The following is a 27,959-nucleotide window of genomic DNA, read 5'->3' as shown; positions in this document are numbered from 1 at the left end:
GTCTTTTAACTGTGACGTGGAGTGGGCAGGATATGGGATGGGGCTTGGGGTTGGGACCCAGCGCCCCCCGAAAATGTTGTTGTACAGGGCCCTGTGATTTCTAATGGCGGCCCTGCCCATAACTGTAGTAAAATAGCTTTTATATCTTACCGGTCACATTTTCTTAAAAGTAAACTAAATTCCAATAAAGGATTACGTTCAATTTGATGCACCCTGTGTTCTCATTGTACTCACCCAGCTGCAGCAGCCCCATCCCTGCAGACAAGTCCAGTATACATTAGCAGACACTAGAATTCCGTGCGGGTGGGATGGATAATGAGGCAGGAAGCTGAAGCCATGGAGGTTTTGCAATGAGTCACAAACGCAACTGAACGAGCTTTCACTTCATTCTCAAGCCGTAACCTAAACCTGCGGCAACAAACTGGGAATTCAAGCAACTAGTGATGCAAAGCCCCTAGTTTCTTGTCTTTTCTTCCTCTATGTTGGGCCCGGGATGCACAGCCGCATTTACAGTCGGTCCCTTTTGACAACACATGCTTTGAGGTAAGAACCTTTATATTTAATTGAGTCTCATAGGAACAGAGTACATTAGGTTGAAAAAGACACACATTCATCAAGTTCAAACTTTTAAGTCTATATATAGCTTGTCTAACTGACAGTTGATCCAGAGGAAGGCAAAATAACCCTACTGAAGCCTCTCCAATTTGCTTCAGAGGGGAAAAATATCCTTCCTGACTCCAAGATGGTAATCAAACCAGTCCATGGATTAAAGGGGTTGTTCACCTTTAAATTAACTCTGAGTATGATGTAGAGAGTGATATTCTGAGACAATTTTCAATTGGTTTTAATTTTTTTTTACATTTTTGGTTTCAAGTTCTTAAGCATTTTATTCAGCAGCTCTCCAATTTGCAGTCTCTGTAATCTGGTTGCTAGGGTCCACATCCCCCTAGCAACCATGCACTGATTTGAATGAGAGGCTGAAATATAAATAGTAGAGGGCCTGAATAAAAACTTGAATAATAAAAAGTAGCAGTAACAATACATTTGTAGCCTAACAGAGTATCTTTAGATTTGAAAGCTGAGAAGAAGAAAGCATATAATTCAATAACTATAAAAAATTAAGGGCAATTGAAAAGTTCCTTAGAATTAGCAATTCTATGATATAAAGCTTAACATAAATGTGAACTAGTACTCTGAGCTATTTTCAATAACCCTGTATTTTATCACTTGCTAAAAAGCCATCCAACCCCTTCTTGTGCCTATTTAATGTATCTTCCAGTGTGACGGATTCAGGGAGAGTTTCCACAACTCCCTTTCTGAATATTTAGGTGGAACCTCCTTCCTTCTAATCGGAATGGGTAACCTTGTGTCAGCTGGAAAGACCTATTGATAAATAAAGCATTATTATATGATCCCCTTATATATTTATACATAGTTATCATATCTCCCCTTAAGCGCCTCTTCTCCAGTGTGAACATCCCCAATTTGGCCAGTCTTTCCTCATAGCTAAGATTTTCAATACCTTTCACCAGCTTAGTTGCCCTTCTCTGTACCCTCTCTAATACAATAGTGTCCTGTTTGAGTGATGGAGACCAAAACTGTACGGCATATTCTAGATGGGGCCTTACAAGTGCTCTATACAGTGGAAGAATGACCCCCCTCCTCCCATGACTCTATGCCCCTTTTAATACAGCTCAAGACCTTATTTGCCTTTGATTCTGCCGACTGGCATTGCTTGCTACAGCCAAGTTTATCATCTACTAGGACTCCAAGGTCCTTTTCCATAATGGATTTGCCTAGCGCTGTCCCATTAAGGGTATAAGTGGCTTGGATATTTTTACATCCCAGGTGCATGACTTTACATTTATAAACATTGAATCTCATTTGCCACTTAGCTGCCCAGATTGCCAGTTTATTAAGATCCTGCTTCAAGGATGCCACGTCCTGGATGGAATGAATTAGGCTGCAGAGTTTTGTGTCATCTGCAAACATTGACACATTACTTACAATACCCTGCCCTAAGTCATTAATGAACAAGTGGATCACATCTACTCCAGCCCCACTGTCCAGCTTGTCACTAACCTAACCATAAAAACCAATCAGATTTGTCTAACATAACCTATGACCCAAACAAGCAGCCTTTTCTATTTGCATCAGGAGCTTAGCCTCCTCCTTTTTACTTACATTTTGTGGTCGATAATTAAATTGCTGGACTTTTTATGAAAAGCTCCACCCATAAGGCTTCAGGCCCCCATTTTCCATCATCACTTCCAGTATATTGGCTTTTAAATCCTGCTTAATACACAGCCATACCTTTCCACTTTTTCTATTGCCCCATCCCTCCAAAACAAAGTATAGCCTCCTATTTGTACTGCCCAGTCATGTGACTCATTCAGCCATGTTTCAGCAACACCAAACACAATCATATTTCCCCTCCATTTTACCAGTTAGTCAGTGGCGTAACTACCAGGGGTGGAGCAGGTGCAACTGCACCATGGTCCGTGGTCCCTGCACCCCCCGGTGGGGCCCCACCTGGAAAATACGGCTCCTGAATCTGCAGAATCGTCAGGCTATTGCACGGCCGCCTAAGGAGGTAAGAAGGACTTCAGTGTGCAAATTGGCCAATTAGGGAGCTTTAAGAAGCAGCATTTTCAATTTGCTGTAAAACCTGGAGTGCCCCCTGATTGGCCAGTTTGTACATTGAAGTACTTTGTGCCAGAGAGGTTTTTTTTTTCTTCGTCGCTGGCTCCTGTCTGTGTAACCTGATCCCCCTCGCCCCCCCCCCTCCTGCAGGGAACACGCACCTAATGCAGCAGAAGAAAGGAATCACCTGACATCAGCAAGGAACTCTAACTTCTTACTGACCTGCTGCTTCCCCTGTAAGTTTCTGTAACTCATAATGTTTTACTTAGTCAGTCAAATGTGCTGCTGTGCATCACAATGGGAATCTGGGGCTGGGTATATTATACGTTATATCCACATATCATTTTCCTATGACTTCTGGGGGTATTTATACATGGTATTGCCTTTATGCCATGCCATTCTGGGGTATTTATACATAGAATTGCCACCGTACCATCTTGCTCTGAGTTCTGGGGGTATTTATACATGGAATAGCCTTTATGCCATCCTACTATTTATTCTGGGGGTATTTATACATGGAATAGCCTTTATGCCATCCTACTATTTATTCTGGGGGTATTTATACATAGAATTGCAACTGTACCATCTTGCACAATGCCTTGTAAGGCTATACGCTTACTACTACTTTTTTTTCTATTCAGGCTCTCTGCAATCCATATTCCAGTCTTTATAGTTTTTAGTTGCTAGGGTAATTTAGACCCAAGCAAACAGACTGCTGCAATTGCATACTGGAGAGCTGCTGAAAAAAAAGCTAAAGTTTTTCAGAATATCCCTCTCTGCACCATATTAAAGTTAATGTAAAGGTGAATGACCCCTTTAATGCTGCACTGATTAACCCTTGCCATTAACGCATTAAAAATGTATTTCAGACTCATGCTTAGATCCTTTTGAGAACAGGTATGGGACCTGTTATCCAGAATGCTCCGGATAATGGATCTTTCTGTAATTTGGATCTTCATACCTTAAGTCTACTAGAAAATCATGTAAACATAAAATGAACCCTCAATAAGGATTAATTATATCTTAGTTGGGATCAAGTACAAGCTACTGTTTTATTATTAAGTGAAAAAGGATATAATTTTTTAAAAAGTTGGATTATTTGATCATAATGGAGTCTATAGGAGACACCCTTTCCGTAATTCAGAGCTTTCTGGATAACAGGTTTCCGGATCCCCCTGTACTAAAAGACAAGTTGTCTTTCTCAGATTGATTTCTTTTTCTCTGTCCCTATAAACCAGCAGCATTATTCATATACAGTATATGTGTGTGTATATTGCAGCCAGAACAGGAACATGATTCATACATATTATAGCCAGATATATTATTGTGCCATCCACGGGTGCCACTATTTACTGTCCAAAGCTGCATTCTCTTCATAAGAGTAATCTTGCTGTGGACTTACATGAGTGGGAACATACATGAACTATTATTCTGAATTGGTGTGTGTGTATATATATATATATATATATATATATATATATATATATATATATATATATATATATATATATATATATATATATATATATATAACAAACAAGGGAAAGTTGTGCTCACCACTATTTTTTAAAACCATTAGGCGGGGGTGCAATGAGGCTGTGACCACAAAATACATATAGTCAAATACAAGAGTCCTCTGCACTCAACCCATTATCAATATATTTAAGACAGCGACATTTTGTGCATACTGCTACTAAAAAATGCCTTACCCTTTAAACAAAACAGGGATTGTTTGTCCATATATTGCAATATATTTAAGCTGGCCAACTACGTCAAAGTCATCCCATATCTGGCCAGTCCTATGCTCAATTTTATCTGATTCATTAAGAATTCTATTGCTTCATTATACATTTTACAAAGGGACTAGGTATTACCTGCAACTTAACTTGCTGCTTTCAAAGTAAACCTCCATACTTGGCTGCCCTTTTATTAGACACCAGTGGGATCACCTGACTATAGCTGGGAAGGGTGGGAGCTACAACATAGAGCTGGTCACTGCTCCTGTATAAACTATAACAAACAAGGGAAAGTTGTGCTCACCACTATTTTTTAAAACCATTAGGCGGGGGTGCAATGAGGCTGTGACCACAAAATACATATAGTCAAATACAAGAGTCCTCTGCACTCAACCCATTATCAATATATTTAAGACAGCGACATTTTGTGCATACTGCTACTAAAAAATGCCTTACCCTTTAAACAAAACAGGGATTGTTTGTCCATATATTGCAATATATTTAAGCTGGCCAACTACGTCAAAGTCATCCCATATCTGGCCAGTCCTATGCTCAATTTTATCTGATTCATTAAGAATTCTATTGCTTCATTATACATTTTACAAAGGGACTAGGTATTACCTGCAACTTAACTTGCTGCTTTCAAAGTAAACCTCCATACTTGGCTGCCCTTTTATTAGACACCAGTGGGATCACCTGACTATAGCTGGGAAGGGTGGGAGCTACAACATAGAGCTGGTCACTGCTCCTGTATAAACTATAACAAACAAGGGAAAGTTGTGCTCACCACTATTTTTTAAAACCATTAGGCGGGGGTGCAATGAGGCTGTGACCACAAAATACATATAGTCAAATACAAGAGTCCTCTGCACTCAACCCATTATCAATATATTTAAGACAGCGACATTTTGTGCATACTGCTACTAAAAAATGCCTTACCCTTTAAACAAAACAGGGATTGTTTGTCCATATATTGCAATATATTTAAGCTGGCCAACTACGTCAAAGTCATCCCATATCTGGCCAGTCCTATGCTCAATTTTATCTGATTCATTAAGAATTCTATTGCTTCATTATACATTTTACAAAGGGACTAGGTATTACCTGCAACTTAACTTGCTGCTTTCAAAGTAAACCTCCATACTTGGCTGCCCTTTTATTAGACACCAGTGGGATCACCTGACTATAGCTGGGAAGGGTGGGAGCTACAACATAGAGCTGGTCACTGCTCCTGTATAAACTATAACAAACAAGGGAAAGTTGTGCTCACCACTATTTTTTAAAACCATTAGGCGGGGGTGCAATGAGGCTGTGACCACAAAATACATATAGTCAAATACAAGAGTCCTCTGCACTCAACCCATTATCAATATATTTAAGACAGCGACATTTTGTGCATACTGCTACTAAAAAATGCCTTACCCTTTAAACAAAACAGGGATTGTTTGTCCATATATTGCAATATATTTAAGCTGGCCAACTACGTCAAAGTCATCCCATATCTGGCCAGTCCTATGCTCAATTTTATCTGATTCATTAAGAATTCTATTGCTTCATTATACATTTTACAAAGGGACTAGGTATTACCTGCAACTTAACTTGCTGCTTTCAAAGTAAACCTCCATACTTGGCTGCCCTTTTATTAGACACCAGTGGGATCACCTGACTATAGCTGGGAAGGGTGGGAGCTACAACATAGAGCTGGTCACTGCTCCTGTATAAACTATAACAAACAAGGGAAAGTTGTGCTCACCACTATTTTTTAAAACCATTAGGCGGGGGTGCAATGAGGCTGTGACCACAAAATACATATAGTCAAATACAAGAGTCCTCTGCACTCAACCCATTATCAATATATTTAAGACAGCGACATTTTGTGCATACTGCTACTAAAAAATGCCTTACCCTTTAAACAAAACAGGGATTGTTTGTCCATATATTGCAATATATTTAAGCTGGCCAACTACGTCAAAGTCATCCCATATCTGGCCAGTCCTATGCTCAATTTTATCTGATTCATTAAGAATTCTATTGCTTCATTATACATTTTACAAAGGGACTAGGTATTACCTGCAACTTAACTTGCTGCTTTCAAAGTAAACCTCCATACTTGGCTGCCCTTTTATTAGACACCAGTGGGATCACCTGACTATAGCTGGGAAGGGTGGGAGCTACAACATAGAGCTGGTCACTGCTCCTGTATAAACTATAACAAACAAGGGAAAGTTGTGCTCACCACTATTTTTTAAAACCATTAGGCGGGGGTGCAATGAGGCTGTGACCACAAAATACATATAGTCAAATACAAGAGTCCTCTGCACTCAACCCATTATCAATATATTTAAGACAGCGACATTTTGTGCATACTGCTACTAAAAAATGCCTTACCCTTTAAACAAAACAGGGATTGTTTGTCCATATATTGCAATATATTTAAGCTGGCCAACTACGTCAAAGTCATCCCATATCTGGCCAGTCCTATGCTCAATTTTATCTGATTCATTAAGAATTCTATTGCTTCATTATACATTTTACAAAGGGACTAGGTATTACCTGCAACTTAACTTGCTGCTTTCAAAGTAAACCTCCATACTTGGCTGCCCTTTTATTAGACACCAGTGGGATCACCTGACTATAGCTGGGAAGGGTGGGAGCTACAACATAGAGCTGGTCACTGCTCCTGTATAAACTATAACAAACAAGGGAAAGTTGTGCTCACCACTATTTTTTAAAACCATTAGGCGGGGGTGCAATGAGGCTGTGACCACAAAATACATATAGTCAAATACAAGAGTCCTCTGCACTCAACCCATTATCAATATATTTAAGACAGCGACATTTTGTGCATACTGCTACTAAAAAATGCCTTACCCTTTAAACAAAACAGGGATTGTTTGTCCATATATTGCAATATATTTAAGCTGGCCAACTACGTCAAAGTCATCCCATATCTGGCCAGTCCTATGCTCAATTTTATCTGATTCATTAAGAATTCTATTGCTTCATTATACATTTTACAAAGGGACTAGGTATTACCTGCAACTTAACTTGCTGCTTTCAAAGTAAACCTCCATACTTGGCTGCCCTTTTATTAGACACCAGTGGGATCACCTGACTATAGCTGGGAAGGGTGGGAGCTACAACATAGAGCTGGTCACTGCTCCTGTATAAACTATAACAAACAAGGGAAAGTTGTGCTCACCACTATTTTTTAAAACCATTAGGCGGGGGTGCAATGAGGCTGTGACCACAAAATACATATAGTCAAATACAAGAGTCCTCTGCACTCAACCCATTATCAATATATTTAAGACAGCGACATTTTGTGCATACTGCTACTAAAAAATGCCTTACCCTTTAAACAAAACAGGGATTGTTTGTCCATATATTGCAATATATTTAAGCTGGCCAACTACGTCAAAGTCATCCCATATCTGGCCAGTCCTATGCTCAATTTTATCTGATTCATTAAGAATTCTATTGCTTCATTATACATTTTACAAAGGGACTAGGTATTACCTGCAACTTAACTTGCTGCTTTCAAAGTAAACCTCCATACTTGGCTGCCCTTTTATTAGACACCAGTGGGATCACCTGACTATAGCTGGGAAGGGTGGGAGCTACAACATAGAGCTGGTCACTGCTCCTGTATAAACTATAACAAACAAGGGAAAGTTGTGCTCACCACTATTTTTTAAAACCATTAGGCGGGGGTGCAATGAGGCTGTGACCACAAAATACATATAGTCAAATACAAGAGTCCTCTGCACTCAACCCATTATCAATATATTTAAGACAGCGACATTTTGTGCATACTGCTACTAAAAAATGCCTTACCCTTTAAACAAAACAGGGATTGTTTGTCCATATATTGCAATATATTTAAGCTGGCCAACTACGTCAAAGTCATCCCATATCTGGCCAGTCCTATGCTCAATTTTATCTGATTCATTAAGAATTCTATTGCTTCATTATACATTTTACAAAGGGACTAGGTATTACCTGCAACTTAACTTGCTGCTTTCAAAGTAAACCTCCATACTTGGCTGCCCTTTTATTAGACACCAGTGGGATCACCTGACTATAGCTGGGAAGGGTGGGAGCTACAACATAGAGCTGGTCACTGCTCCTGTATAAACTATAACAAACAAGGGAAAGTTGTGCTCACCACTATTTTTTAAAACCATTAGGCGGGGGTGCAATGAGGCTGTGACCACAAAATACATATAGTCAAATACAAGAGTCCTCTGCACTCAACCCATTATCAATATATTTAAGACAGCGACATTTTGTGCATACTGCTACTAAAAAATGCCTTACCCTTTAAACAAAACAGGGATTGTTTGTCCATATATTGCAATATATTTAAGCTGGCCAACTACGTCAAAGTCATCCCATATCTGGCCAGTCCTATGCTCAATTTTATCTGATTCATTAAGAATTCTATTGCTTCATTATACATTTTACAAAGGGACTAGGTATTACCTGCAACTTAACTTGCTGCTTTCAAAGTAAACCTCCATACTTGGCTGCCCTTTTATTAGACACCAGTGGGATCACCTGACTATAGCTGGGAAGGGTGGGAGCTACAACATAGAGCTGGTCACTGCTCCTGTATAAACTATAACAAACAAGGGAAAGTTGTGCTCACCACTATTTTTTAAAACCATTAGGCGGGGGTGCAATGAGGCTGTGACCACAAAATACATATAGTCAAATACAAGAGTCCTCTGCACTCAACCCATTATCAATATATTTAAGACAGCGACATTTTGTGCATACTGCTACTAAAAAATGCCTTACCCTTTAAACAAAACAGGGATTGTTTGTCCATATATTGCAATATATTTAAGCTGGCCAACTACGTCAAAGTCATCCCATATCTGGCCAGTCCTATGCTCAATTTTATCTGATTCATTAAGAATTCTATTGCTTCATTATACATTTTACAAAGGGACTAGGTATTACCTGCAACTTAACTTGCTGCTTTCAAAGTAAACCTCCATACTTGGCTGCCCTTTTATTAGACACCAGTGGGATCACCTGACTATAGCTGGGAAGGGTGGGAGCTACAACATAGAGCTGGTCACTGCTCCTGTATAAACTATAACAAACAAGGGAAAGTTGTGCTCACCACTATTTTTTAAAACCATTAGGCGGGGGTGCAATGAGGCTGTGACCACAAAATACATATAGTCAAATACAAGAGTCCTCTGCACTCAACCCATTATCAATATATTTAAGACAGCGACATTTTGTGCATACTGCTACTAAAAAATGCCTTACCCTTTAAACAAAACAGGGATTGTTTGTCCATATATTGCAATATATTTAAGCTGGCCAACTACGTCAAAGTCATCCCATATCTGGCCAGTCCTATGCTCAATTTTATCTGATTCATTAAGAATTCTATTGCTTCATTATACATTTTACAAAGGGACTAGGTATTACCTGCAACTTAACTTGCTGCTTTCAAAGTAAACCTCCATACTTGGCTGCCCTTTTATTAGACACCAGTGGGATCACCTGACTATAGCTGGGAAGGGTGGGAGCTACAACATAGAGCTGGTCACTGCTCCTGTATAAACTATAACAAACAAGGGAAAGTTGTGCTCACCACTATTTTTTAAAACCATTAGGCGGGGGTGCAATGAGGCTGTGACCACAAAATACATATAGTCAAATACAAGAGTCCTCTGCACTCAACCCATTATCAATATATTTAAGACAGCGACATTTTGTGCATACTGCTACTAAAAAATGCCTTACCCTTTAAACAAAACAGGGATTGTTTGTCCATATATTGCAATATATTTAAGCTGGCCAACTACGTCAAAGTCATCCCATATCTGGCCAGTCCTATGCTCAATTTTATCTGATTCATTAAGAATTCTATTGCTTCATTATACATTTTACAAAGGGACTAGGTATTACCTGCAACTTAACTTGCTGCTTTCAAAGTAAACCTCCATACTTGGCTGCCCTTTTATTAGACACCAGTGGGATCACCTGACTATAGCTGGGAAGGGTGGGAGCTACAACATAGAGCTGGTCACTGCTCCTGTATAAACTATAACAAACAAGGGAAAGTTGTGCTCACCACTATTTTTTAAAACCATTAGGCGGGGGTGCAATGAGGCTGTGACCACAAAATACATATAGTCAAATACAAGAGTCCTCTGCACTCAACCCATTATCAATATATTTAAGACAGCGACATTTTGTGCATACTGCTACTAAAAAATGCCTTACCCTTTAAACAAAACAGGGATTGTTTGTCCATATATTGCAATATATTTAAGCTGGCCAACTACGTCAAAGTCATCCCATATCTGGCCAGTCCTATGCTCAATTTTACTCAAGGTTTACTTTGAAAGCAGCAAGTTAAGTTGCAGGTAATACCTAGTCCCTTTGTAAAATGTATAATGAAGCAATAGAATTCTTAATGAATCAGATAAAATTGAGCATAGGACTGGCCAGATATGGGATGACTTTGACGTAGTTGGCCAGCTTAAATATATTGCAATATATGGACAAACAATCCCTGTTTTGTTTAAAGGGTAAGGCATTTTTTAGTAGCAGTATGCACAAAATGTCGCTGTCTTAAATATATTGATAATGGGTTGAGTGCAGAGGACTCTTGTATTTGACTATATATATATATATATATATGTCATGAGCAACCATATTGATCATATTAGTGTTAGCTTTACTGGAACAGTTTAACTGCTCCTATGACATTAGTTCAGTAATGCTGTGTTCCAGCAATTGATATACAGGTTTCCAGCTATTGGAGGCACAGATATTCCGCCTGTACTGCAGAATAGATCTACATATTTCATCAGGGTCCTTGAACATTGATTCATTGATTCTACATACATACATGTGATTAGTATCATTACCTGCATTCCCTTGCCTATATCCCTGCTGAATACTCAGATTTTTCTTTCAGTGCTGGTCGGGGGTTTTTGGGCAAAAACTCAAACCTGTCGAGTTTATGTGCAATAATCCGAAAAATTTGATGTTTTTTGGTGATAACCCGACAAAAATCGAGCAATTCAGGCGGCAGATTCAAAAAATGCATATGGATTTGGGGTTTTGCTCGATTTTTATCAGGTTTTTTCCCAACCCAACTTTTTTGAGTTATTTTATTGATAAAGGAGATAAAATCGTGGATGGGAGTTTGGTCGCGCTTGGTTTAATAAAAATTCAAGTTTTAGTAAATAACCCCCTTAATGTTCTAGTTCCCCAAAAGGTTGGGCCACCTGTGCATAGCACACAAAACCTTTGGCCACGTTCCAGAACCACAACAGTCACAACAGTAAAGGGGAAGTTCACCAGTTAGTTATCTTTTATACGGTTATAGATTGACCTATTCATTGTCACTTCTCTATTGGTCTTGTTTTTTTTTAAATATATTCTAAATTGTTTGTATGCATCTTTCCAGCTTGCAGTTTAAATTGCTTGCAGCCACTGACTATGAAAACCAAAACACTGTTTTGGCCCTGCTGTGGCCCAATCACAATGCCCTTGCACCCTTAGCAATCTTCTGTGCTTTTCTGCAAGTGAAAGAGGCAAGGAAAGGGTTATTCTGATGCTGACTCAGAGATGATCAGGCTGTAGGATGAAGCAAGGGGAAGTTTACTTGTGTGGTTAGTACCAAGACCAATCTAACCCTCTAAAGCCAATGTCACATTATGGATTTCCTCTGCAGGCAGAAAAATTCTGGTGGAGAAAATACCTGTAATGCAGTGTCATATTTTCTATATTAGCTGCCGAGTGTCTAGAGCAGCAGCTTTAGGACCTCAGATGCCAACATAGCTGCCAGCTGAGATCTGGTTTAACCGTAATAGGTTTTACATGCGGCAATCTTGATATTGTACTATGGAAATTCTTTTTCAGGAGATTTGTCACCTACGGTAGTAAAGATTAAACAAGATCTCTCTTTGTACGATGGCCCTAACAGTAAGCAACCTTTTGTATTATTATTGTGGCATCTCCTTTCCTACGGAATCAGTGGGTCGGATGTCCTCTTGTAACCTTCTTTTTACCAACGCAAATAATGTTCTTTACTCATCATATATGACAGTTAGATATTGAGGAGCACCAACCATCAGTTATAGGAAAATGGTGTGCAGAGTCAGATAATAAATATTAAATCACAGAAAAAAGAACTGACCTATATAACTGCACCATCCCATCCACAGCATCCAAAGTTTCTTACGTGTAAAGAGATAAATAAAACTTAACTTTTAATGTAAAATTTTTAAACTTATGTCCAGTGTTCACACTTAAAAATGGGCTAACCTCGGAGTACTGATTGACCAGGGCAAGATGAGTTGGTGCTTTAGGTCAGTACTAATTAGGTATGTGGTAGATACATACTACCGACCACATTCAGCGTATAGCAAATACAAAATGTCCCAGTACTGGACACAAAACACAACCATTGAAGGATTTCACTTCCCGTGCCAACCCTTCACCCCCTTTGAAATCCTTCCCATAGAGTAGCGATCCGGGTTCGCTTAGTCAATTGTTGTTGTTAACACTATATAGAGGATTAAATACCCCGTGCCAACCCCTTCACCCACTTAACACCAAACCAGTGTGCCTGAAGTGTGGTAAATTACTGCTATTGGAGCGGTTTATCGGATCATGAGACGCCACCAACCCCTTCACCAGCATCTAGTTCCCACCCGATCCGTTTGGTTGAGCCCTTCAAGGTCCCTATCAGTAGTCCTGCCTAACCCGTAGCTAAAAAGTGCCAACTCATCTTGCCCTGGCCAATCAGTACTCCGTGGTTAGCCCATTTTTAAGTGTGAACACTGGACATAAATTTTACATTATAAGTTACGTTTTATTTATCTCTTTACACGTAAGAAACTTGGATGCTGTGGATGGGATGGTGCAGTTATATGGGTCAGTTCTTTTTTCTGTGATTTCATATTTATTATCTGACTCTGCACACCATTTTCCTATAACCGATGGTTGGTGCTCCCCAATATCTAACTTTCGTATATGATGAGTAAAGAACATTATTTGCGTTGGTAAAAAGAAGGTTACAAGAGCACATACGACCCACTGATTCCGTAGGAAAGGAGATGCCACAATAATAATACGAAAGGTTGCTTACTGTTAGGGCCATCGTACAAAGAGAGATTTGTGATTCTTTACTCATCATGTGTGTGAAACGGATTCACATGGAATGGCCCTAAAGGGGATCCACCAACAACAGAAACAATAAGCCACATGGTTAAATTATACCTATAGTTTGCAAATACTGTATTTTATGTTCTTTAGGTTTTCAGATGTAGTATGGATGCAACAATAGTGGTTGCAATATTCTGTGTATATTCACCCATAGTGAGGCACATATATCCCCCATAATCATGGCACTATAATGAGTCAGTGATGGTGATATACATATACCCAGCCTACCACTGCTTCTCACTGCCTCAAACACTGTCTATACACAGACACTCAGTGTACTATTTTCCAACACTTCTCAGGAAAGCAGACTGCAGAACAAGGTACTTTTGTGGCTAACCTCACAGTTAATACTAGAAATTGTTCACCAGCCAAAAATACACAAACAGGTCATATAATTTGGCCCTTAAAGGTATCCACCAAAATGAATTTCACAAGTCCGCATGAGCTTGAAATTCGACCACTCAAAATGTATTATAAAAATCACATTTTTAAACTCAGATGAATAGGATCGACCCAAAAACTTGTATCGAATTCAAATTGAATTTGTTTCGAGTTTTTTTTCTGAGTCAGGAAGGCTGCAAACAACTCCAAATTAATCCCTGGACGTCTCCCGTTGACTTAAACAGCAATTCGGCAGGTTTTAGGTGGCGAATAGTCGAATTCGAGTTCTTAAACCAGACCAGCTCCCCAGAAAAGATAAAGCTGTTGCCACGGCGCGTCTTCTGTGCGAATGCACACGGCGTGTTCATGGATGTGTGCAGGGGACTGGAAGTTAGGGGCCCTGGGTCTCGTCTTTTGATCGCACACAGCACGTTCATGGAAGCGGGCTGGAGGTCAGGAGGGGGCCCTGGGGACTGCCGGGAGAGTGGCCCTGTGACAGCAGCCCTGGTGGCCCCCCAGTCCGACCCTGCCAAGAAACACACACTGCGGCACTCCGAATCCTGTGAAAGTGGTTTATTGTGCCAACAAATTAGGCAATGTTTTGGGCCAACGCCCCAACGCCTTTATTGAGAATGGGCGTTGGCCTAAACGTTGCCTAGTTTGTTGGCACAATAAACCACTTTCACAGGATTCGGAGTGCTGCAGCGTGTGTTTCTTGGTGTTTTACACTTATAGTTCCTTTTATTTAGCTTCATAGAAGTTCAATATGTTGTAATTCCTCTAAAAGGAGAACTAGAGCCTTGTAATGCAACCTGTGATTTTTTTTTTGTTTCTATGAACAGGGAACCGTGAACAGAGTTACATCTCAAGTCCATCAACAAAAGTAAACAAGACCCATGTTGCAAGTCGCGTGCATTTGTATAAAAATCAAAAGAAATATTTCTGGCAGTTATCTGCCTTCCATACAATAGTCCTCCTAGAAGTACAGTGGGGATATACAGCTGGTTCTATCAGTTGGCTGATGCTGCAGTTTAAGATGTTGTTTCCATTATTAAATTGCCTAGTGCTGTTTCATTTAATCACAAGAGGGGGTTCCTATGCAATTAAAGGCTGTGAAGTCCATGGGCAGTACAATCTGAAGGTTCTCTGCTACAACAGAAATTTAACCAAGGTCCCAACACAGCTTCCACCACTAACCTTTGAGCTTGACCTTTCCCACAACAATATCAAGTCCATAAACAGGAGAGACTTCCAGAATCTTACGATCATTCAGAAACTGAACATTTCAAACAATAACATTGAATATATAGAAAATGGGACCTTTGCAAATCTGGCTGCTCTGGAACTGCTCAACCTTACTAGAAACATGATTAGTTCTCTGTCCAGATGCACATTTGAAGGATTGCAAAACCTGAGCACTCTTTTACTGGATAATAACAATATTGTGACCATAGAGCCCAAGGCTTTATCACATTTGTTCAACCTTCAATCCCTCAGTCTTTCCTTCAACAGTTTTTACAAACTGAAGACTCTGAACCCTGTTTTTCAGCTTGAGAGCCTCAAGGAGATAAATATAGCAAACTGCAGCTTACAATCATTCTCCACTGAGGACATAGTAAAAGTTTCTCCTACCCTTCATTCAATCGATGCATCCAGAAATCCATTTTCAGTCATCAGTTTCACAACCAATATCTTACAGAACCTTACCACCCTGGATGTATCTTTCTCTCAGCTGCCCATCTTATGGTATGTTAAAGAATCTTGCTTCTTGAGTGGGCTGAAAAAGTTAAATATTAAAGGGAATAATATAAAACCACCAGCTATAATGGGTATAATTAAAAATCTATCATGTAGCTCCCTTGAAGAGCTTAACCTAGGTTACTTAAACCTGACAGACTCTGATAATCTTATCCAGGAGCTATGCCTTAGACACCTGAAACTTCAAACGCTCAAACTTACAGGTAACCAGTATACAGAATTCAAAAAAGATACATTTCAAAACTGTACTTTTATAAAAGTGTTAGATTTATCTCACAACCGAGTGCATTGTGCACCAGGGTCTACTTTCCAGCATCTTACCTCTATCAGAGAGTTGTCTCTGGCCAATAACTCACTGGTTGCTCTACCTGACGATCTCCCTTTAATGGCCTCCTTGCAAAAGCTGAACCTTAGTTACAACCATCTTACGGAGGTCAATTTTAAAAACTCTAGCAGCAATTTAAAGGAACTTGACTTATCTGGCAACAAAATGACAGTTTTTCTTTCCTCCACACAAGGCAACTGGAGTCTGCAAGACCTGAACCTGAGAGAAAATTACCTTTTAGATATTAGTACTTCTTTTGCATCAAGTCTGTCCATGCTGCAGAGGCTCACGCTTAGTAAGAATAAGTTAAGCTCTATTTCAACCAATACTTTTCAAAATTTAACCTTTCTGAAGCATCTGAATCTTGCAGACAATCAGATAGAGGTGATAGATCCTGGTGCCTTTAATGGTCTCGACAACCTGTACACTTTGATAATGGGTAGCAACAAGATCACGAGGAACACTCTACACAATATGACTTTCCAAGGCTTGGGATCACTCCATGAGCTACAGCTTTTTGGCAACTATCTCAACTACGATTCTTCGAATTATCTTGATATCGTGCCATTCTTTCCATTAAAATATTTAAGGATGATCACCCTGAACAGTCAAGGTCACAATGGAATGCAGAATCTACCCATCAACTTCTTTGAAGGTCTGGTGGCATTAGAAAAGATCCATGCAGGCAATTTAGCCTTGTCTAGCATTGACTCGAGAACATTTTCATACACTCCGCATTTGAGAGAACTTGATATCAGTGAAAATCCATTCAAGAGACTTGATCCATTTTTGCTAAAAAATGTACAATATCTCACGGAGTTGCATTTAAGTCAAACTCGTATCGAAACTCTGGATTTTCTTATTCAATCAAATATGACTCATCTACAGCTTCTCCGTGCAGTAGGTAGCCAGCTGAATTCATTTACTGCTCAACAGTATGCAGCCTTGCCATCTCTGAGATTCCTGGACCTCCAAAACAACCCACTGACATGCAACTGTGACAATCAGTGGTTTATAGACTGGGTACACAATGATACCAAAACCCAAGTACTGCATTTCTATGAATACACATGTGCTTATCCACCTGCCGCCAAGAATACCAAACTGTCCGCTTTCAACATTTCTTCCTGTAGGTTAGACTATACCTTTATTTTGTTCCTTACATCAACGCTCTTCATAATGACTTTTTTGATTTCTGCAACGGTCTGGAATTTTTGGAGATGGCACTTGATTTATGCTTACTACATTACCCTCGCTTATGTCTATAACAGAAAGTGGCAAGGGAAGAAACAGAAATGTAAGTACGATGCTTTCATATCTTACAACTGCCATGACGAGAAATGGGTCTTCAGTCAACTGGTTCCAAATCTAGAAGGGAGTTATAACTGGAGGCTTTGTCTTCATCACAGAGACTTTGAACCAGGCAAAGCTATCGTTGAAAACATTGTTGATGGCATCTATAGCAGCAGGAAGACCATCTGCATTATCAGCAGGCACTACCTTGAGAGTGAATGGTGTTCAAAAGAAATCCAATTGGCCAGTTTCCGTCTCTTTGAAGAACATACAGATGTTCTGATTCTGTTGTTTCTGGAGCAAATTCCAGATCACCAGCTTTCCCTCTACCACCAGATAAGGAAACTTATCAAAAAGAAGACGTACTTAATATGGCCACAGGAGAGAAATGCTACCTGCATGTTCTGGTATAGGGTGAATCAGGCCTTGCAGACTGAAGAAAGAGAAGAAGATCCAAACTGCCTGATGTAGGCTCCATGTCCTTCATATAAATAACTTTGAAGACTTCAAAGTGTATTCAATTTCTTTTTAGTCCTGTATGATTACATTTATGTTTATTTGTGTATAATAGAATTTATTATTGATATATTAGCTAAAATTGTTCACTAGGGAACTAGTACAGGTATGGGATTCATTATCCACAAACATGTTATCCAGAAAGCTCCAAATTATGGGAAGGCCATCTCCTATCCTATAGTCTCCATTTGAAGCAAAAAAATCAAATTTTTAAAAATAATTTCTTTTTTTTTCTCTGTAAAAATAAAACAGTATCTTATACTTAATCCCAACTAATTAATCCTTATTGGAGGCAAAACAATTATATTTGGTTTAATTAATGAGGGTTATTTTGTATTTTAATGTTTTATTAACATTTCAAACAACCATGAAAAGGAAGGGGTACAAAAAGGCAGAAGGGGAGGCGGTAATTAGAAATGAGAAATTGGCAGTTCAAAATCTTCATTCCAATGATTCCAACCAACTACTGCTCACAAGAAATGGGACAGCTTAAGTAATTCTCCATAACTTTCAATGGCCTTCTGTACCAGGTGAGTGCAGTAAAAGCATTGCATCTCCTGTTTGGTACTAGAGGGTAAAGGCAATTTGCTCTGCCCGCTGTATTCACTGCGTGAGATGAACAAGGCCTGAATAATTAGCATGTACATATAATATGTTTATAATCATCTGTTTCATTAAAAATAAACCATCGAACCCATGTGTCCCTGAATTTTTTACGCTGTTTTGCTGTGTGTCATAATCACCGCCCACAGGAGAGACTGTTTTTTATTTAACCCTTTCCCTGCCAGCCGTTTTGTACTAGATGCGAACATCTACTGCCAAGCAGTTTTCAGACATTTTGTACTCTTTCACTTTAAGGGCCTTTCTTGGGGTGGTCTTTTAGTTTACCCAGTATAACAATATATTGTTTTTTTCAGGACAACCTGAACTTTCAAAATATGCAAGAATTTTGGTGTAATTCTACTTCTGTAAAAAAATATAGGCTTCTAAGTGTCTAATAAAATGAAAAAAATCACGTTTCACAAAGAACAATCACATATATCAGAAACATCATTTATTTTATGTACAAGAACACAGCTGATTTGGAAAGGTCTATGTCTCCTGAACGCGGCAATACCAAATATATATAGTTTTATGGAGATTTCTCACTTGTATAGGTCAAAATCTACAAGCAGTACACTACCAAATTTCCAAAGCAACACTCCCCAAACGGCATACTTCTGATTTCAAGGCCAAACATTCCACTAACAATAGGTTTACCCTAGAAAACTACCCATTATTAGAAAGAACAGATTCTGGTGAATCAAAAATGGGTAAATATATCTTTGTACTCCAAACTACAAAGTTGCAATTGTTTCCTAAAGTTATAATGTTTTATAGAAATTGGTGAATTTTTTGAAAAATGACTTCAAAGCTTCCACTCTACAGCATCATATCTCCCACACATCATTAGGTATCAATGTAGCACACCCCAAATATGAAAGCCTGGGGTTCACTGAACAGTGTGATGCCCAATATGTATAGGTGTACCTAAACATGTGGTGTATAGGGGCCCTAAAATGTAGACACCCCATTTGAGTTATCTGTTCTGTAATGCCAGATACTGCAAAATCAACACATTTACATAGATTGGGGGGGGCAAAGTTAGAAAAAAGTACGTTCAGCCCAGAAAACCATATATTTTCGGAAAGTACACATTCCCCTGAATCCAAATTGGGTATGCATGTCTTTCTACTCCAAAGCACCAAGCTGCAAAACTTTCCTAAGTTAGGCAATTTTAGGGACATTTTCAAAAATCACCTCAAAACATCCACCATGCAGCATCGTATTTCCCACATACTATTGAGTATCAAGATAAATCACCCCAAATATGAAAGCCTGGGGTCCCCTGAACAGTTTGATGCCCAATAGGTATAGGTGTACCCAAGCACGTGGCATATAGGGGCCCCAAAATGAAGACCCCATATGGTCTGTCATTTCAGGTACTGCAAAATCAACACATTTACATCGTTTTGGGGTGCGGCAAAGGTAGAAAAAAGTACGTTCACCCCAGAAAACCATATATTTTCGGAAAGTACACATTCTCACGAATCCAAATTTGGTATGCATGTCTTTCTACTCTAAAGCACCAAGCTGTAAAACAATCCTAAATTTGGCAATTTTGGTGACATTTCCAAAAATCACCTCAAAACTTCCACCCTGCGGCATTGTATGTCCCACATACTATTGAGTATCAAGATAAATCACCCCAAATATGAAAGCCTGGGGTCCTCTGAACAGTTTGATGCCCAATATGTATAGGTGTAGTAAAGCACGTGGCATATAGGGGCCCCAAAACGAAGACCCCCCATTTGGTCTGTCATTTCAGGTGCTGCAAAATTAACACATTTACATTGTTTTGGGGGGCGGCAAAGGTAGAAAAAAGTACGTTCACCCCAGAAAACCATATATTTCTGGAAAGTACACATTCCCCCGAATCCAAATTGGGTATGCATGTCTTTCTACTCCAAAGCACCAAGCTGCAAAACTTTCCTAAGTTTGGCAATTTTAGGGACATTTTCAAACATCCCCTCAAACCATCAACCCTGCCACATCGTATGTACCACATACGATTGAGTATCAAGATAGATCACCCCAAATATGAAAGCCTGGGGTCCGCTGAACAGTTTGATGCCCAATATGTATAGGTGTACCTAAGCACGTAACATATAAGGGCCCCAAAATGAAGACCCCATATGGTCTGTCATTTCAGGTGCTGCAAAATCAACACATTTACATCGTTTTGGGGTGGGCAAAGGTAGAAAAAAATACGTTCACCCCAGAAAACCATATATTTTCGGAAAGTACACATTCCCCCGAATCTAAATTGGGTATGCATGTCTTTCTACGCCAAAGAACCAAGCTGTAAAACAATCCTAAATTTGGCAATTTTGGTGACATTTCCAAAAATCACCTCAAAACTTCCAGCCTGCGGCATTGTATGTCCCACATACTATTGAGTATCAAGATAAATCACCCCAAATATGAAAGCCTGGGGTCCTCTGAACAGTTTGATGCCCAATATGTATAGGTGTAGTAAAGCACGTGGCATATAGGGGCCCCAAAACGAAGACCCCCCATATGGTCTGTCATTTCAGGTGCTGCAAAATCAACACATTTACATTGTTTTGGGGGGCGGCAAAGGTAGAAAAAATATGTTCACCCCAGAAAACCATATATTTTCGGAAAGTACACATTCCCCCGAATCCAAATTGGGTATGCATGTCTTTGTACTCCACAGTACCAAGCCGCAAACCAATCCTAAATTTGGTGATTTTGGTGACATTCCCAAAAATCAACTCAAATTTTCCAACCTGCAGCATCGTATTTCCCACATACTTTTAGGTATCAAGATAAATCACCCCAAATATGAAAGCCTAAGGTCGTCTGAACAGTTTGGTGTCCAATATGTATAGGTGTACCCAAGCATGTGGCATATAAGCGCCCCAAAATGAAGACCCCCCCAATATGGTCTGTCATTGCAGGTACTGCAAAATGAACACATTTACATAGTTTGGGGGGCGCAAAGGTAGAAAACATTATGTTCACCCCAGAAAACCATATATTTTCGGAAAGTACACATTCCCACGAATCCAAATTGGATATGCATGTCTTTCTACTCCAAAGCACCAAGCCAGAACCTTTCCGAAATTTGGCGATAAAGGCAGCTGTTTTTACATTTCTAAAAATATTGCAATTGCCCACATTTATCTCACCCAATTTCTTACATACAATTAGAAAACACCCTAGATATTGACACCAAGGGTTGACTGAACAGTTTGATGCCCAATATGCATAGATAAACCAAAGCAGTTGGCATGTGCGGACCCCAAATAACAACAGTGCATTTGACTTTTCTCCGCTGCCGATTCGCCTTCAGTGAACAAAGACCTATGACTGAGCATTGTGTGCCACAAGATCCTCCTAACAGCACAAAGAACCCACAAAACCATATATTTTTGGAAAGTAAACATTCTGACGAATCCAAAATAAGTAATTATGTCTTTCTATTCCAAACTACCATACTGCAAAGCTACGCTAAATGCAGCGGTTTTTATGACATTTCTGAAAATTGCCTAAAAATATTGCAATTGGCCGCATTTATCTCACCCAATTTCTTACATACAATTGTAAAATACCCTAAATATTGATGCCAAGGGTCTATGGAACAGTTTGATGCCCTGTATGCATAGATATATAAAAGCAGCTGGCATGTGCGGACCCCAAATAACAACAGTGCATTTGACTTTTCTCCGCTGCCGATTCGCCTTCAGTGAACAAAGACCTATGACTGAGCATTGTGTGCCACAAGACCCTCCTAACAGCACAAAGACCCCCCAGAGCCATATATTTTTTCAAAGTACACATGCTGACGAATCAAAAATAGGTAATTATGTCTTTCTACTCCAAACTACCATACTGCAAAGCTACGCTAAAGGCAGCGGTTTTTATGACATTTCTGAAAATTGCCTAAAAATATTGCAATTGGCCGCATATATCTCACCCAATTTCTTACATACAATTGTAAAACGCCCTAAATATTGACGGCAAGGGTCTACGGAACAGTTTGATGCCCAATATGCATAGATATACCAAAGGAGCTGGCATGTGCAGACCCCAAATAAAAACAGTGCACATTCGTTTTTCCGCTGCCGATTCGCTTTCTGTGAACAAAGATCTGTGACTGAGCATTGTCTGCCACAAGACCCTCCTAACAGTACAAAGACCCCCCAGAGCCATATATTTTTGGAAAGTACACATGCTGACGAATCAAAAATAGGTAATTATGTCTTTCTACTCCAAACTACCATACTGCAAATCTACGCTAAAGGCAGCGGTTTTTATGACATTTCTGAAAATCGCCTAAAAATATTGCAATTGGCCGCATATATCTCACCCAATTTCTTACATAAAATTGTAAAACACCCTAAATATTGATGGCAAGGGTCTACCGAACAGTTTGATGCCCAATATGCATAGATATACCAAAGCAAATGGCATGGGCGGACCCCAAATAAAAATAGTGCATATGAATTTTCACGCTGGCCAACTCAGCCCCGACTGCATTATGTGCGGTAAGACCCCCAAACTGTAAAAAAAAACAAAAAAAAAACCCAGAAACCCCATATATTTTTGGAAAGCACAAATTCTCACGGATCAAACAAAGTAAAATACATATTTCTATACCAAAACACCAAACACCAAAACTATACTAAAGATACATAAGCAAAACAGAAAATAATATTCAATAAAAAATCACAGAAAATGCAATAATGATAAAATTACAGCAAATAAATATAATTATACAGGTGTATAGGTGTGTATAGGTGTGTGTAGGTGTGTATATGTGCGAGTATATGTGTGGGTATATGGGTGTACAACAATAAGTGGGAGAAAGAAGTGAAAAATTGAAAAAGCAAAAAGAAAGACAAGTTTGATAAAAACAAATGTGAAATAAAGCAAATTTTGTACCTGGAAAGTCTCTCTTTCTCAAGCAACACTGGAGGACCGCAGCAGGAAGGCTCCCAGACAGATCAGCACCAGTAGAGAAGGGGGCAGTGCTGGTAGGCAGCCCCTAGAAGCAGCCACGTGTCTGATGTCGGCGCTGCTTCTGCTCATGTGTGGGGCGGTCGGTGGGGCGGTCGGTGGGGCGATCAGTGGCCAGCAGGCAACCCGGAGCTCGTTGCCTAGGGAGAGCCAAGTGATCTGCGGCTTGCGATGCTAGGGAAAAGCCGCAGATCACAGAAGATTTCCACATGCGGACATCGTACATGCGCACATCGCACAAGGTACGTGTCCATGTGGTCGGCCATCTTGGGGTCGGGTGGGGGGGTCGATCGGGGGGCCTAGCACGGGATTGAGGAGCCTTTACCCATTGCCTAGGGGCTTGCCAAGTGATCTGCGGCTTTTTCGCTGCATTGCAAGCCGCAGATCACACAAGAATACCGGAAGTGCCAAACAACGTACTATGTACGTGTTTGGCAGTCTGAGCCTTGCCTGCCAGAACGTACGGCGTACGTTCTTGGCAGGCAAAGGGTTAAAGGACAAGGAAAGTCTAAAATAGGATAAGGCTAGAAATGCTGTATTTTGTATACTAAACATAAGCATGAACTTACTGCACCACAAAGCCTAATCAAACAAATGATTTATGCTTTCAAAGTTGGCCACCGGGGGCTGTCATCTTGTAACTTTGTTAAACATCTTTGCCTGATCCTGCACATGCTCAGTGTGGTCTGGGCTGCATAGGGATCGTCATAAACAAAGCTGCTTGAGTTCTGCATGACTGGTAAGTAAGGCGGTGGCTCCCCCTGCTGTTCATAAGTATGATTGTTTCCCTGCTCAGCAGTTAGGGACCGTCTGACAACTCCTATCCATAGCAGTAAATGAAGGGAGAATTTCACTGCATACAGTCAGATTTCTTATAAAAAACGGTTAACTTTTCATTAAAGAAAGTAAAAATGGGATTTTATTTTTTTGCCTTTCCTTGTCCTTTAAGTGGGATGAGAAGTTTAGCAGCATTTAACAGCTGTCTCTCTAGGGAATCTGGCAATGTTTGCTGTGTCACCCGTAACCCAGAAAAGTTCCCGTGCTGGGAACTTGGTATAACCAGACCCAATATCTGTTCTCACATTTTTAATACAGGTATTGTACCTGTTATCCAGAATGCTCGGGATCTGGGGTTTACTAGACCTTAAGTCTACTAGAAAATCATGTAAACATTAAATATACCCAATAGGCTGGTTTTGCTTCCAATAAGGATTAATTATATCTTAGTTGGGATCAATTGGTTTATTTGATTATAATGGAGTCTATGGGAGATGGCCTTTCCGTAATTCTGAGCTTTCTGGATAACGGGTTTCCAGATAACGGATCCCATACCTGTACCTTCTTCCAATATGGCTGCAACAATTATTACTAACTTGCGGAGGTTTAATTCATGTTACATGTGTCTTTTTAGCAGACTTCAGGTATGGAGATCCAATTTATGGAAAGACCCCGTATCCAGAATATCCCAGGACCTAAGCATTCTGCATGACAGGCCCCATACCTATATATATATATAATGAAATATTACAAATAATAATATTAAATTATACTATACAGAAATTATATATAAAATATCTACTGTATATATAGTGGAGTATATAGTCACCACTATTTGTCATCATAGTTGAGGTTTCTTGGTGTTAAACATATTATGGAAATTTCTTACTGGGTTTCGAGGGAGATTCTACACTGCTGGCTGCAAGAAGTACCTTATCATTTCTTCTCCAGTCTGCCCAGTGGTAATATTAGGCTGACTAACTTCTTGTACATTAACAACAAATTCTACGCTCATGAGTTTCCATGCAAAGGTAACCAAAGGGATAAGAAACAGATCAACAAATCATGTCCTTTATAGGGAAGCAGTCATTTAGTGACAGTTACAGCAGATGGAGAAAGTTTAGAGAATTGTAGTACATAGAAATGGCCACAAGATGCCCTTAGCGGGTTATTGTCAAAATGAACATTTAAAAAAAAAAAAAAAAAAAGAATTCTGTGTCCCTTGGCTAAAAAGCTTGCTCTGAACTGTTAAAACCCATGGCACATACTGTAAATGGGGAGCATCTCATATATGAATGAATGATGTTGATCTCATATAAGAATCTCAATGTGCTTGTTTTTTTCACATTTTATATTTGGCGCTTCTCCTTGCACACCACTTGGGTGAGGGTCCTGGGGTGTATTTAAAGTATTTTTAGTATGTTATAGAATGGCTGATTCTAAGCACCTTTTCAATCGACCTTCATTTTTAATTGTTATAATTGTTTAATTATGAATTATTATTCTGACTTTTTCCAGCTTTCAAATGGGGGTCACTGACCCCATCTAAAAAAAAAACCAAATGCTCTTTAAGGCTACTTTAAGGTTGCTTTTTTATTATTCATCTTTCTATTGAGGCTTCTCCTATTCATATTCTAGTCTCTCATTCACATCAATGCATGGCTGAGAAGGCCACGGTACTGTTTTGAATATTGTGGATGGCAAAGTTGTCTTATTTTATCCCAACCCAATGTGTTCCTGCAGCAGTAGGGATGACTGTAGCTGGCCCGTGTTGCAAGACAATAGGAATTAACCTGTTATTGGATTTTATATGTTATATTTGCCTCCACGTTTTGATAGTTTGGGGTTTTACCAATATTTATTTCCTTCTTTGTCTCTCTCTGCTCTTCTTATCCTTACTGTTGTGGAACATTTATCTGCATTGCCTGAACCAGGGGCCACCAAGACAGGGAGACCCACCATTGGACTGCTGTAACCTTTGACTGAAGCATCCAGCAGAAATGGCAGACAAAAAATTAAATAAAAAAAAGACTACTTGCATATTGTCTTGGCCTACTGATGTTTATATAAAAAAGTGAATTTTAAGGTGCACTTCTGTAACTTCTCATGTACAGGAAAGTAAACACATTCATGATCAACACAACCAGGAACATTTTCAATATGCTTCAGTATTTAAAGATTTGGTCCATGATTATATACACACGCAATCCCTATAGATCAGTTAATTTGTATCAGTGGTGTAACTAGATGTTACTGGGGCCCACAGCAATTCACATTCAATTAGGGCCCCAATATATTGGTAAGTTGACTTTTTCTGCTATGATATATTGAAATAGCTCATTAAATAAGTCAACACTGGGCCCTCTACACTCCTGAACCCTCTGCAACTGCAGGGTCTGCTTCCTCTGTAGTTACGCCCCTTATTTGAACCTAACACATGTCTCCATTATCTGTCTTGAGTGCTGTGATGCCTGTAGGACTTCTCTTATCTTGAAAGCTACAGAAAACAGAGCATGGACCATTATCATCATTATCACCCAATCAAACTGCAGAAGAGATGGAAAAACTTTACTACCCAGTGAGTAGCCTCACATAGCGATATCTACCAAGATTAATGCTGTAAGTACTGCACTATATACTCGTTTTCTTCTCTTCCCAAGACATGTTCCAATTGGATCAGAAGAGGGTGCTGTAGTTCAGAATATTTGTGGCTTTTGTTCTTTACAAGTTCAGGGACACATTAGGCCTGAATACAACAAATCTTTAGTCCAAGAGGAGATCAACAACTCATTTTTGTCACCGGCCATAAAAATAACAATTAATATCCAAATCAGCTCCCAGGGAATCAAGGCTAGAAGATGAGCAAATCTAATGGTAGAAGACATTCCTGTATGTCACTATGGACATATGGTCCTTCAGGCTCATGTATAGATGATAGTAGTGGCAGATGTTCTTTAGGATCAAATATGGCTGGTAATGCTAAGAGATCCACATTGGCCTACAGCCTGGAATGTATGTTGCTGCTTGAAAATGTAGAATTACCCAAGTACATGGGTGGCATTGTCACTAGCTGTACATTTGATTTAAAAAAAGCAGTATTTGTCTGTCAACTGCTATTCCCTGCAATGATGGTTCTGACCACAAGCACAACTGAATCAATGCAGCAGTGACCAGTTCTCCCCCCTTCAAGACTACATTTCCCATAATGCCTTGCATGGTAGATTATCGCCTTTACAGGTCTTTTAATCATAGAACATGGCATTCTGGGGAATGAGAGTTGTTGCCGGCAGCATTTGATTGGGTTTGATAAGTCACTGAACATGCAGGGCTTTGTGGGAATTGGCTGGAGGGGAGCTGAATACCACAACATTGTATTAATTGTATGTGTAGCCAGAACCAGCAGTACAGGACCGACAAATACTGCTTTTAATAGCAATTACAGATAACTCATTGAAATAGTTCAATGAATGTAAATAGAACAGTTGCTTAAAATTACATTTTAGCCATTCTGGTGGGTTGGTGGGCTGCCTTGCAAAGCCAAAGTCTTTGGTTCGGTTCTGCTTAGACTACTGGAGTTAGAATACTCTTCCCATGTTTGTGTGGCTTTCCTTGGTTGGATTCTGATGAACCTGACCCAAGTCTATGTGTTTATGGTAGAACAATTAGACTGTTAGCTTCATGGGACCACAGGGTGCCATGAATTTTTAGTACAGGTATGGGATACATTATCCGGA

The 27,959-nt window shown here is 39.6% G+C and overlaps 1 protein-coding gene across 3 annotated transcripts; it reads left to right on the top strand.

Annotated features, from left to right (window-relative positions):
• The first annotated feature begins 321 nt into the window (after window positions 1–321).
• On the top strand, window positions 322–18,550 carry LOC108710235 (toll-like receptor 13). 3 transcript variants are annotated; one of them, XM_041586208.1, is made up of 2 exons: window positions 322–543; window positions 14,813–18,550. In XM_041586208.1, the coding sequence occupies exon 2, from the start codon at window positions 14,992–14,994 to the stop codon at window positions 17,815–17,817; it is 2,826 nt and encodes a 941-aa protein (XP_041442142.1). In that variant the 5' UTR covers window positions 322–543; window positions 14,813–14,991; the 3' UTR covers window positions 17,818–18,550. The 3 variants fall into 3 exon arrangements, with proteins under 3 accessions (XP_041442142.1, XP_018106869.2, XP_041442141.1); XM_018251380.2 differs by lacking the exon at window positions 322–543 and adding an exon at window positions 2,623–2,879; XM_041586207.1 differs by lacking the exon at window positions 322–543 and adding an exon at window positions 12,130–12,217.
• Window positions 18,551–27,959: the final 9,409 nt, after the last annotated feature.

Source organism: Xenopus laevis, chromosome 3L (assembly GCF_017654675.1).
Source record: "Xenopus laevis strain J_2021 chromosome 3L, Xenopus_laevis_v10.1, whole genome shotgun sequence".
In the NCBI taxonomy this organism is placed as follows: Eukaryota; Metazoa; Chordata; class Amphibia; order Anura; family Pipidae; genus Xenopus; species Xenopus laevis.
The sequence above is the reverse complement of the archived record's forward strand: the minus strand, read 5'-3'. Positions and strand labels throughout refer to the sequence as shown.

Bases quoted from the DNA above. Each gene is read 5' to 3' on its own strand.
- LOC108710235 (XM_041586208.1), top strand. From the start codon at position 14,992: ATGCTGCAGTTTAAGATGTTGTTTCCATTATTAAATTGCCTAGTGCTG.